General features: G+C 48.4%; 1 protein-coding gene across 5 annotated transcripts in view; it reads left to right on the forward strand.

Moving 5' to 3' along the window:
* The window catches only part of CLCN1 (chloride voltage-gated channel 1), a 143,793-nt gene extending 133,841 nt beyond the window's left edge, over window positions 1-9,952 (forward strand). For 4 of the 5 annotated variants that reach the window (XM_030536351.1, XM_030536334.1, XM_030536342.1 and 1 more), the window contains 4 exons: window positions 5,826-5,864; window positions 6,358-6,462; window positions 7,615-7,701; window positions 8,254-9,952. In XM_030536351.1, coding sequence (XP_030392211.1) covers window positions 5,826-5,864; window positions 6,358-6,462; window positions 7,615-7,701; window positions 8,254-8,646 — 624 coding nt within the window. In that variant the 3' untranslated portion in view covers window positions 8,647-9,952. Of the gene's footprint in view, window positions 1-5,825; window positions 5,865-6,357; window positions 6,463-7,614; window positions 7,702-8,253 lie in introns of those variants that run through there. The other variant, XM_030536367.1, reaches the window with a different exon arrangement.
* The last annotated feature ends 1,530 nt before the right edge of the window (window positions 9,953-11,482 follow it).

Consider the following 11,482-nt stretch of genomic DNA (forward strand, 5'->3'; position numbering starts at 1 on the left):
CAGCCTCTCCCTGTCACAGTATGGCTCCATAAGAATATAAGAACGGCCATACTGGGTCAGATCAAAGGTCCATCAAGGCCAGTATCCTGTCCTCTGACAGTGGCCAATGGCAGGTGCCCCAAAAGGAATGAACAGACAGGTTACCATCAAGTGATCCATGCCCTGTCACCCAATCCCAGCTTCTGGCAAACAGAGGCTAGGGACACCATTCCTGCCCATCCTGGCTAATAGCCATTGATGGACCTATCTTCCATGAATCCATCTATCTCCCTTTTGAACCCCATTATAGTATTGGCCTCCATAACAACCCCTAGCAAGGAGTTCCAGAAGTTGACAGTGCGTTGCTTGAAAAAAAAACTTTCTTGTGTTTGTTTTAAATCTGCTACCTATTAATTTCATTTGGTGGCCTCTTGTTCTTGTATTATGAGAAGGAGTAAATAACACTTCCTTATTTACTTTCTCTACACCACTCATGATTTTATAGACCTCTATCATATCCCCCCTTAGTCGCCTCTTTTCCAAGCAGAAAAGTCCCAGTCTTATTACTCTCTCCTCATATGGAAGCCGTTCTATACCCCTAATAATTTTTGTTGCCCTTTTCTGAACCTTTTCCAATTCCAATATATCTTTTTTGAGATGGGGCAACCACATCTGCACACAGTATTCAAAGTGAGGGCGTACCGTGGATTTATACGGAGGCACTATGATATTTTCTATCTTATTATCTATCCCTTTCTTGATGATTCCCAACATTCTGTTTGCTTTTTTGACTGCCACTCCACATCGAGTGGATGATTTCAGAGAACTGTCCACAATGACTCCAAAATCTCTTTCTTGAGTGGTAACAGCTTTTTTAGACCCTATCATTTTATATGAATAGTTAGGATTATGTTTTCCAATGTGCATTACTTTGCATTTATCAACGTTAATTTTCATCTGCCATTTTGTTGCCCAGTCACCCAGTTTTGTGAGATCCTTTTGTAGCTCTTCACAGTCTGCCTGGGACTTAACTATCTTGAGTAGCTTTGAATCGTTTGCAAATTTTGCCACCTCTCTGTTTATCCCTTTTTCCAGATAGTTTATGAATATGTTAAAAAGGACTGGGCCCAATACAGATCCCTGGGAGACACCACTATTTACCTCTCTCCATTCTGAAAACTGACCATTTACTCCTACCCTTTGTTTCCTATCTTTTAACCAGTTACCAATCCATGAGAGAACCTTCCCTCCTATCCCATGACAGCTTACTTTGCTGAAGAGCCTTTGGAGAGGGACCTTGTCTAAAGCTTTCTGAAAATCTAAATACACTATATCTATCGGATCTCCTTTGTCCGCATGCTTGTTGACCCCCTCAAAGAATTCTAGTAGATTGCTGCGGTATGATTTCCCTTTACAAAAACCATGTTGATTATTTCCCAACAAATTGTATTCATCTATGTGTCTGACAATTTTGTTCTTTACGACAGTTTCAACCAATTTGCCCGGTACTGAAGTGAGGCTTATTGGGTCTGTAGTTGCCAGGGTCACCTCTGGAGCCTTTTTAAAAATTGGCGTCACATTAGCTATCCTCCAGTCATTTGGTACAGAAGCTGATTTAAAAGATAGGTTACAGATGACAGTTAGTAATCCTGCAATTTCCCATCTGAGTTCCTTCAGAACTCTTGGGTGAATACCATCAGGTCCTGGAGTCTTATTACTGTTTAGTTTATCAATTTGTTCTAAAACCTCCTCTAATGACACCTCAATTTGGGACAGTTCTTCAGATCTGTCACCCAAAAAGAATGGCTCAGATATGAATCTCCCTCACATCCTCAACAGTGAAGACTGATGCAAAGAATTCATTTAGTTTCTCCGCAATGGCCTTATCGTCTTTGAGTGCTCCATTAGCATCTTGATCGTCCAGTGGCCCCGCTGGTTGTTTAGCAGGCTCTCTACTTCTGATGTATTTAAAAATTTTTTTGCTATTACTTTTGGAGTCTTTGGCTATCTGTTCTTTAAATTCTTTTTCGGTCTTTGTAATTATATTTTTACATGTCATTTGCCAGAGTTTATGCTCTTTTCTATTTTCCTCATTAGGATTTATCTTCCACTTTTTAAAGGCTGCCTTTTTGCCTCTCACTGCTTCTTTTACTTTATTGTTTAACCACAGTGGCTCTTTTTTTGGTTCTCTTACTATGTTTTTTAAATTGGGGTATACATTTAAGTTAAGCCTCTATTATGGTGTCTTTAAAAAGTTTCCACATAGCTTGCAAGGATTTTACTTTTGGTACTGTACCTTTTAATTTCTTTTTCACTAACCTCCTCATTTTTGTGTAGTTCCCTTTTCTGAAATTAAATGCTACAGTGTTGGGCCACTGTGGAGTTTTTCCTGCCACAAGGATGTTAAATTTAATTATATTATGGTCACTATTACCAAGCAGTCCAGCTTATACACCTCTTGGAGCAGATCCTGTGCTCCACTTAGGACTAAATCAAGAATTGCCTCCCCATTTGTGGGTTCCAGGACCAGCTGCTCCAAGAAGCAGTCATTTAAGGTGCCAAGAAACTTTATCTCAGCATCCCTTCCTGAGGTGACATGTACCCAGTAAATATGGAGATAGTTGAAATCCCTCATTATCATTTTGAGTTTTTTATTTTAATAGATTCTAATCCTCTCTAATCTCTCTGAGCATTTCAGAGTCATTAACACTATCCTGGTCAGGTGGTCTGTAATGTAGCCCTACTGCTATATTCTTATTTTTCAAGCATGCAATTACTATCCCTAGAGATTCTGTAGTACAGTTTGGTTCATTTAAGATTTTTATTTCATTTGATTCTATGCTTTCTTTCACATACAGTGCCACTCCCCCACCAGCACGACCTGTTTTGTCCTTCTGATATATTTTGTACCTTGGTATTACTGTGTCCCATTGATTATCCTCATTCTACCAGGTTTCGGTGATGCCTGTTATATCAATATCCTCGTTTAATACTAGGCACTCATGTTGACACGGTACACTCAGTGGCTGTGAGCTCAGTTGGGCAGTTCCACCACATCGTTCATCTCATTCAGCTGGGTGATGACCTTAAAGGGCCCATCCCAGGCAGCATGCAGCTTATTCTTCCTCACTGGGATGAGACCCCTCACCTGGTCCCCAGTGCCATAGGAGCAGGTGCGGAGTCATACCAGACCTTTTGCCTCCCTTGGGCCCTGGCTAGATTCTCCTGGGCCAGACCCATGAGCTCAGCAAGCTTTCTCTGGAAAATCAGTTTCCCCCTGGGCTCAGCTTCACCCCTGCTGTCCCAGAGAGGGCAGGCAGCGAGCCTGCTGCTTTGTTCACAGTATCAGAGCCAGCATGAGCCATCTCTCCCCCCTCCTCCCCACACAAAGGGGCAGGGAGCATCTCTTTGTCTCACTTAGCTCCAGGAGTCTGGTTACAGACAGGCAGGGCACCTGAGCTTAGCAACTCCTCCTCTCTGCCATTTGCATTTACACTGACTGCTTCAGTCTCAGCCAGTTGGTTCCTTGGATTCAAATTAAATCCTCGACTGTTACAGGAGCAGGGCCTGGATCCCCTGGACCGGTCCCTCTACCTCTCAGCTCAGCAATCGCCAGTTCCTGCTGCCACTGTCTCTCCTGCTGTTCTGCCTCATGCCTTCCCTGTCTCTCACAGTCCTCTGACTCCTTCAATATCAGCTCCAATTCCATCCCTCTCAGATCCACCAGGGAGACCCCTTGCTGGTCGGGGACGCAGGTCTCAGGGGCACCCAGCTGCTCCCAACCTCGCTTGTGGCCACAGCTGGATCAGGAACCAATGTGGGCCCTGGTGCTGCCTGACTGCTCCCAGCCTCTCTTGTGGCCCCAGTTGGGTCAAGAACCAGTTCCTTAGAGTGATCATTCTTTTCCAACTGAGCAATTAACTGGGCCTTGGTGAACTTTCCAATGCGCAGCCCTCTCCTTCTCTGCACAGCTCTACAATGCTCTTCTTAAGGAGATGGCTATAGGCCATCTCTTCGCTGTTCCCAAGTTGTCAGGGACTCACAGGCCGGTGCTCTCTCAGCTCCTTACAGTCCCTTGGAGGAACCCCTTCAGTGTGACAGCCCTTCTTAGTGGTCACAGTCTCTCTTAGAGGTTAAGCTGTAGGCTCCTCTGCCTCCTGCAACCACTCCTCACTGAGCCTTTTGCATGCCTATCTCCCACGAATTCCACCTTAATTTTACTGCTCCCCAGTCACTTACTGCAGGATGCACTGTCCACCGGGTGCAGTTTATCCCAGCGCTCCCACCAGTTATTAAAGAGTCACTGGGGCGGTGCTCTGGAACTACTCTATATGAAGCCAGTCAGAACTTTGGGGTAGCATGCCTCTTCTCTCTGAGCATACTGTTGCCAGGGCAAGAAGCTTACACAGCTTCGACCTTCCTGGGTCTGACCTTGGAGCATTCAGCATCCCCTTCCACACTGTGCACTTCCTGCAGCGAGTCCACCTGCGTGCGGCTCCTGGGGAAGTGAGAGGGCCCTGTACCCCAAATCCGCAGTCAGCAGTGACTCTCAGCCAGCATAAAACAGAAGGTTTATTAGTCGACAGGAACACAGTGTAGAACAGAACTTGTTAGCACGGAAATCAGTGACTGTCAGCCAAGTCCATCTTGGGGGAATCCAAGGCCAGATGCCCTGGACTCCCCACTCCAGCCCCACAAGCAGACTGCCCAGCTATCAGTGACCTGACCTCAGACACCTCCATTGCTCCTCCTCCTGGTCTTGGTCTTGCTTCCCAGGCAATGTGTCACCTGGTTGCTTTCCCCTCCTGGGTTTCAGGTTATCAAAGGCACAGGCCATAGCCTACATGCAGGCAGCAGAAGCAGCCTCATTTGCCCCTGAGGATCTCAGCCAAAGTCAAACACCCTTATTCCCACCACCTAGGCATTGGTGCAGCACAGAGGGAAACTGAGGCACACACAGTAAAACTCATATAAGCTCAACAGTAAGACTCACATACACTCACGTACAACATAACAAGGAAAAATCCTCACTTTGTTACACTGAGCTCCTGGTAAAGGTTTAGGGATTTCCGCAGAAGAGGATGGCCATGGTATGCATGGGGAAGTGAGGATCCTGCTGGCTAGGCGCTGTCTGTGCTGCCAGTACGGAGAGAGACAAGGTGGGTAAGGTCATATCTTTTACTGGACCAACTTCTGTTGGTGGAAGGTATAAGCTTTCAAGCTCTTCACCAGCTCTGGGGAAGGAAGCAGACTGAAAACTGCAGGTACTGAGGCAGGCTTCATGATGATCTATTCAGATCTAAGAAAGTATAGGCCAAGGGGGCTGTCCAAAAGGCATCCAGAGCAGACTAAGCAAAACCCCACACCAAACCAGGACCTGGACCAGTGTGCAGATTGGAAGCATCCCAGTGCATAGATTCCACCATCCATGACAATGACACCCAGGGAAAGATGAGGGCCCCTGAGTATCTGGGGGGTGCACAGTGGGGATTAGGAGTGAGCAGGAAGTAGGGTGATCAGATATCCCGATTTTATAAAGACAGTCCCAATTTTGGGGTCTTTTTCTTATATAGGCTCCTATTATCCCCCCACCCCCACCCCATCCCGATTTTTCAAATTTGCTGTCTGGTCACCCTAGCAGGAAGAGAGGGACCCTGAGTATAATGGTGACCTTCTGGGCTTAGGGATGAGTGGGCGGAGGGAGGGGGCAGGGAGGGTTAGTTGCTGGAAAGTGGGTGATACAGCTGAGATTAGGAATAAGGGGTTCTTGCACTCCAGGATTTTGCTGTGGAGTTAGGGCTGTGTACTCCTTCACTGACCGTGGTTCTGTTTTCTGTTCTCCCCAGGAGTCTGTAGAGGTTATAGATACAATGAAGCCAGAGGAGGTAAGTCTGGATGAGAACTGGGGGGCTGGCTCTCCTCTCACCCCTGGAAGCTGTCTCCTTCCTGGGAAGATCCAGGGGCCAGGATATGCTCATATGCTACATGGAGAGGCCATCCTGAGAGAAACTATTTCCTCAACCCATGGAAATGAGCAGACTATCCTGGAGTGACTGGGGCAGGGAGAGCTCAGGAAGGAGAGACAGGGAGCTCTCATCCCCTCTAAGCTGGACTGGGGAAGCCCTCACCTTCCTGGCTACTTTTCTCACAGTGTCACCCTTGCTGGGGGCATGTCAATCAATGGCACCTCTAGTGCTGCAGTTCCCAAGGGGAGGCCCCAGTTCATGCTGGAGGGATAGGAAACTTCAGAGGAATAAAATACTGAGGGCGGCAGATGGGGAGGAGGGGCAAACAGCAGCAGTAGATCGGGGCGGCTTGGAGTGTGGGCTGGGAGCAGTGTTGGTCACTGTGAGTGTGATTCCCTCTTCCCTGTGTCAGATAGATGCATGGGAGCAGGAGGAGCTGAATAAGGAAGTGTGCTTTGACAGCTGCCGCATAGACCCCTCCCCTTTTCAGCTAGTGGAGAGGACTTCCCTGCACAAGGTGAGTCTGACCTCCCTCCCAGCTACTGTTTATCCTTCTCTAACTTGTCTGTCTCTGTGCTAGCCCATCCCAGGGCCTTTCTCCCCATCTCCCTCCCCTCGCTTTGCATTTTTCTCTCTCTTGCTCTCTCTCTCTGTCACTGTCTCTATCTGAGAAGCTCACTGACCTCCCATCAGCACAGTGTCTGACTGCAGTCTCCTGGAACATGAGCAGATTAGTTTAATAAAAGAGCTTCAGAGAACCACACTAGGATCCATCAACCATTGCATTAGTGCTGGAATTTCCTCTCCCAGCCTCTGGGGGCTGTCTAGATACACACACATTAGCACTGGGATTCCCACTCCTAGGCACTGAGTGCAGCAGCAGCCACAGCTCAGGTGTTTGTAAAAGCAATGATACAATAATGATGGGTTTCATACATTAGCCCATCTGAGCGTTGCAAGATCCACATGCAGCATTGGGGGTGGGATTCACACTCCTGGCCCCTCCAGGACCAGGGACCTCCATCCCAGCATGTGAATACTGGGATTCACACTCCCTGCCTTGGCGTGCAATGGGATCTGCATGCCTTTATCACTGTATTTATTAGAGGTCTGTCACTGATTATATCATTGCTGGGATCCACAGTCTCAGCTCCAAAGCACAGCAGGATCTACCCCACTGTGCACTGGTCCCTGAGTGGACTGGGATCTGCACCCTCGTAGCCATATGCCAGATGTGGGGATGTGAGTTAGTGTGAGAATGTTCTGGGTGTCCCTAAAGCACCATGCACCAGTGTGACATGAGGGGAGTCCTGGCTAATTAGAAGTCCCAGGAATAAAAGGAATATTTAAGCTGTATGGGACTGCTGCTCTGGGTTAATTACAGGTATATACCAGTAGTTCCAGGTCCCCCGGAGTCCCACTAACTACCCTGCAAGTGCAATGAGGCTACTCACTGAGGATTAGCATTAGATTTCCCACTCCTAGGGCAGCTTCTTACCAGGGTGGTGCCAAACCCAAAGGAATTTGAGTTGGGATTCCCACTCCTAGCTTTGGAGCCCGGAGGGGATCTCAGGCCTAGGCTTAGTGCCAAGACTCTCATTCCCAGCCTTTGAGGATATCAAGCCCTATGTGACTGGTAATCGAGATTGTCTTGTGTTTTCTCCCACAGACACACACTTTGTTCTCCTTGCTGGGCCTCAGCCATGCCTATGTGACCAGTAAGGGGAAGCTGAAGGGAGTGCTGGCTTTGGAAGAGGTAAATACAGTCAAGTTTTCATGCAGACACTCCCACCTCCGGCTCAGCCCCAGACATTCTGCGTGTTATCACAATATCCCACAGCAGGCGAGAACCAGCTTTGGGATGGAAGTTTCAACTCTGCAGTCAGACATTTCCTAGCATTCCAGTTTCAAGTCCTGGCAGCATTGACTTAGCCCTTTTCCCTTCTGAGGAGAGAAATTGTGTTCCTGGATGTGAGTTTTTCAGAAGGAGCCTTAACAAACAAAGGGCCTGTCTGCTTTACATGGGTAGTAAAGATCCGCTAGTCCTTTTTGTGAGAGACAGGCTCTTACCTGTGTGGCCCGTGCCAGATCCATTTAGCCAGTGTCCCTCCCAGAAGTGGCTACACTGAGGCTTGGAGTTTGCCAAGTGCTGTGGAATGAAAGACACTATAGCAATGCAAAATCTGATCTCTCCAGGGGCTAGTCTCCTGCCTTGTTATTTTGGAGAGTAGCTGAACTGTTGTGCTGTGGTTTTTGAGCTGCCCTTTAATTCCCTCTCTGTTCTTCTGACCTTCTGCCCCTCTAATAGCTCCAGAAGGCAATTGAGGGCTCCACACGCTCTGGTGTCCACCTCCGTCCGCCCCTCGCCAGCTTCCGAGACATCAATCGGACCTCAGTCAGCAATGAGCAGAGTAGCCAGGTTCCACAGGTGTGGAGGCGGCAGGACAGCTGTGTGGTGCCTGTGAGAAGAGCTGCGAACTCAGGGATGGGGAGCCCACTGCCCTCCATTTCCCCCTCCCCACAGCCCCCACCCTTCCCTGAGGAGGGGAAGGGGCTGCACTCTGTCTCAGCTGCTGACGCTGAGCTGGAGGAAATGGAGCTATCTGGCCCCACCCCTGAGAACATCTCAGACATCCTCAAGGACCTGAGCCTGCGCTCCACGGACCTGGAGGAGGAGGATGAAGAGGATGTGCCCCTATAACCAGTGGGAGGAGGGGATGTCAGTGAGCCAGCCCTGCTACACATGCTCCTCAGGGAGAGGCCTGAGGACTCTCTCGTCAATGCTCCAGCATCCGCAGTAGCTTAGTTGGGGGAGGAGTCACAGGACTGCCCTTCCGTCTGCTGCCCTCACTGCCTGGAGTGTTGTGCTACCTGGGACTGATGGGGGTACATGTGTGAGGGAGGAGATGGACTCCCCCAGGTGGCAAGGGGGCTGCTGGGATTAAGGGCCCTACTCTTTCTCTCCCAGAACTCATGGGAGCAGGAACCATAATGAGGCATGGACACCACTGGCTGCAGGGACATATACACTGGACTTATTGTGCCATTGTGAGAGAGTGGTGGGGAGCAGATGGGGGCCACAGCCCTTCCTCTTCTCCATTTCAGAACACCCTGCAGAACAGCATGACTTTCTCTGCTTCCCCTGCCCCTCAACAATTCCTGCAGGAACCTTCCCACAACCCAGGATTTCTGACTAGTGAAAATTCTCAGGGGCAGGGGGATTGTGCAGGCAATGAGAGAGGAGAGGGCAAGCCCTCCGAACATCCTCCTGTACAATCCACCCAGCCACAGCTGTATCCCCGGAGATTGTCGTTTGAGCCAGCCTGGCACCTAGAGACACGCAGCATCCCTGGGGTAATAATAGCTTTATATACAGTGGCTCATTCATTAGCATGACACCCGTCCCTGAAGTTCCTACGGGTGGTCGCCATTTTCCCAGACACCTCACAAACACACATGCTTCCCACACTTGTATCCTAGAAGCAACTTTCCATCTCAGAATTCCACCACTCCATGCCCCTGTAGCCCCTTCAAGCCCCTCTCCCATCCTGCGCACCAAGAACATTCTTGTACAGAAACACTGGGTCTGGTTCTGGATTCTCCCTCTGGTATTTTCATTGGTGTGAGGAATGCTGGGGGCTTCTCCTGGGCCTGCCAGTGCTGCCACGAAGAGGGAGGTTTCTTACTGCTGACACAAGCATGGCTGGGAGGGAGGAAAGGCTGCCTGATCTTTGTCATGGTTCTTTAATATACTCAGGACTTTAAAAAAGAATTGGACAGGAGGAAAGACTCCTTGTTTTCTGGTTGGCTCACTGAAGTCTTTAAGCAGAATGGCCAAGATTGGAGTGGGTTGGTCAGAGGTCACAAAGGCATGGATGAATGAGTAGTAAGATTGTATATATGTTTCTATCTGTCAGATATTCATGTGTTTCTCTCTGAACCACTATCGGCAATTTCCATGAAGTTATAGTCTTAACATATAAGAATGCCCACATAAGAATGGCCATACTGGGTCAGACCAAAGGTCCATACAGCCCACTTTACTGACAGTGGCCAATGCCAGGTGCCCCACAGGGAGTGAACCTAACAGGTAAAGATCACGTGATCTCTCTCTCCTGCCCTCCATCTCCACCCTCTGACAAACAGAGGCTAGGGACACCATTCCTTACCCACCTGGTTAATAGCCATTAATGGACTTAACCTCTCTCTTTTAAACCCTGTTATAGTTGTAGCCTTCACAACCTCCTCTGGCAAGGAGGTCCACAGGTTGACTGTGTGCTGTGTGAAGAACTCCCTTTTATTTGTTTTAACTCTGCTGCCCATTAATTTCATTTGGTGGCCCCTAGTTCTTATATTATGGGAACAAGTAAATAACTTTTCCTTATTCACTTTCTCCACACCACTCATGATTTTATATACCTCTATCATATTCTCCCTTAGTCTCGTCTTTTCCAAGCCGAAAATTCCTAGCCTCTTTAATCTCTCCTCATATGGGACCCATTCCAAACCCCTACTCATTTTAGTTGCCCTTTTCTGAACTTTTTCTAGTGCCAATATATATTTTTTGAGATGAAGAGATGACATCTGTACACAGTATTCAAGATGTGGACGTACCATCAATTTATATAAGGGCAGTAAGATATTCTCCATCTTATTCTCTATCCCCTTTTTAATGATTCGTAATATCCTGTTTGCTTTTTTGACTGCTGCTGCACACTGCGTGGACTTCTTCAGAGAACTATCCACCATGACTCCATGACCTCTTTCCTGATTAGTTGTAGCTAAATTAGCCCCCATCATATGAATGTATAATTTGGGTTATTTTTTCCAGTGTGCATTACTTTACAATCCCCCATGGAGGGAGATTGTGGGCTGGGAGCAGGCTGATGAGAGAGAAATGAGAAACGGCAGAGAGAAGCCGCTCCCCTACCTTCCCCTTTGCTAGCACAGGAAGGCTCCTCTCTTTAAACACTGCTCTCATACTACTCCAGGACTGGGTACCATCCACACAGCTCTGCCAATACATCTCAATGGTAACTCGCAGCACCCTTTGCTATTCCATCTTCACCTGTGTCCGGAGGAGAGATGCTGCAGCAGCTTGGTGCATGCATATGATACCCTGACATTCAGAGACGAGAGCCTGCCAGGCTAACTCACTATTCCTGCCAGGTTTTCTCAGTACGATAGCAAAATTCAGTGTTGTAGAGTCTGCAGATTTCCCCAGCCATTGGGCAGCTTTCTACCGTAAAATTTTCATCAAAGAAACCAGATAGCAGTGCCTGGGGCTCTGCCAGACACAATCCCACTCAGCAAGCTGCGAGGAGAGGCGATCCCAGGCACTTCATGATACGTCCTGATGCCTGGCCAGGTGCACCTTCACAAGCTGGCTGCCTGGAGGCTATGACAAAGCCAGAGGCAGCACGGTTCCCAGTTCCCCGTTCGTGCAACCGGAAGACACCAGCTATGTTGGGTTTGCCAAGCTTATTTAAGCAGATGGTTACCCTGCCGTGCTCCAGAGGCAGGTAAAAATCCTGGGG

The sequence above is a fragment of the Gopherus evgoodei genome, chromosome 1 (assembly GCF_007399415.2).
Source record: "Gopherus evgoodei ecotype Sinaloan lineage chromosome 1, rGopEvg1_v1.p, whole genome shotgun sequence".
NCBI lineage: Eukaryota > Metazoa > Chordata > Testudines > Testudinidae > Gopherus > Gopherus evgoodei.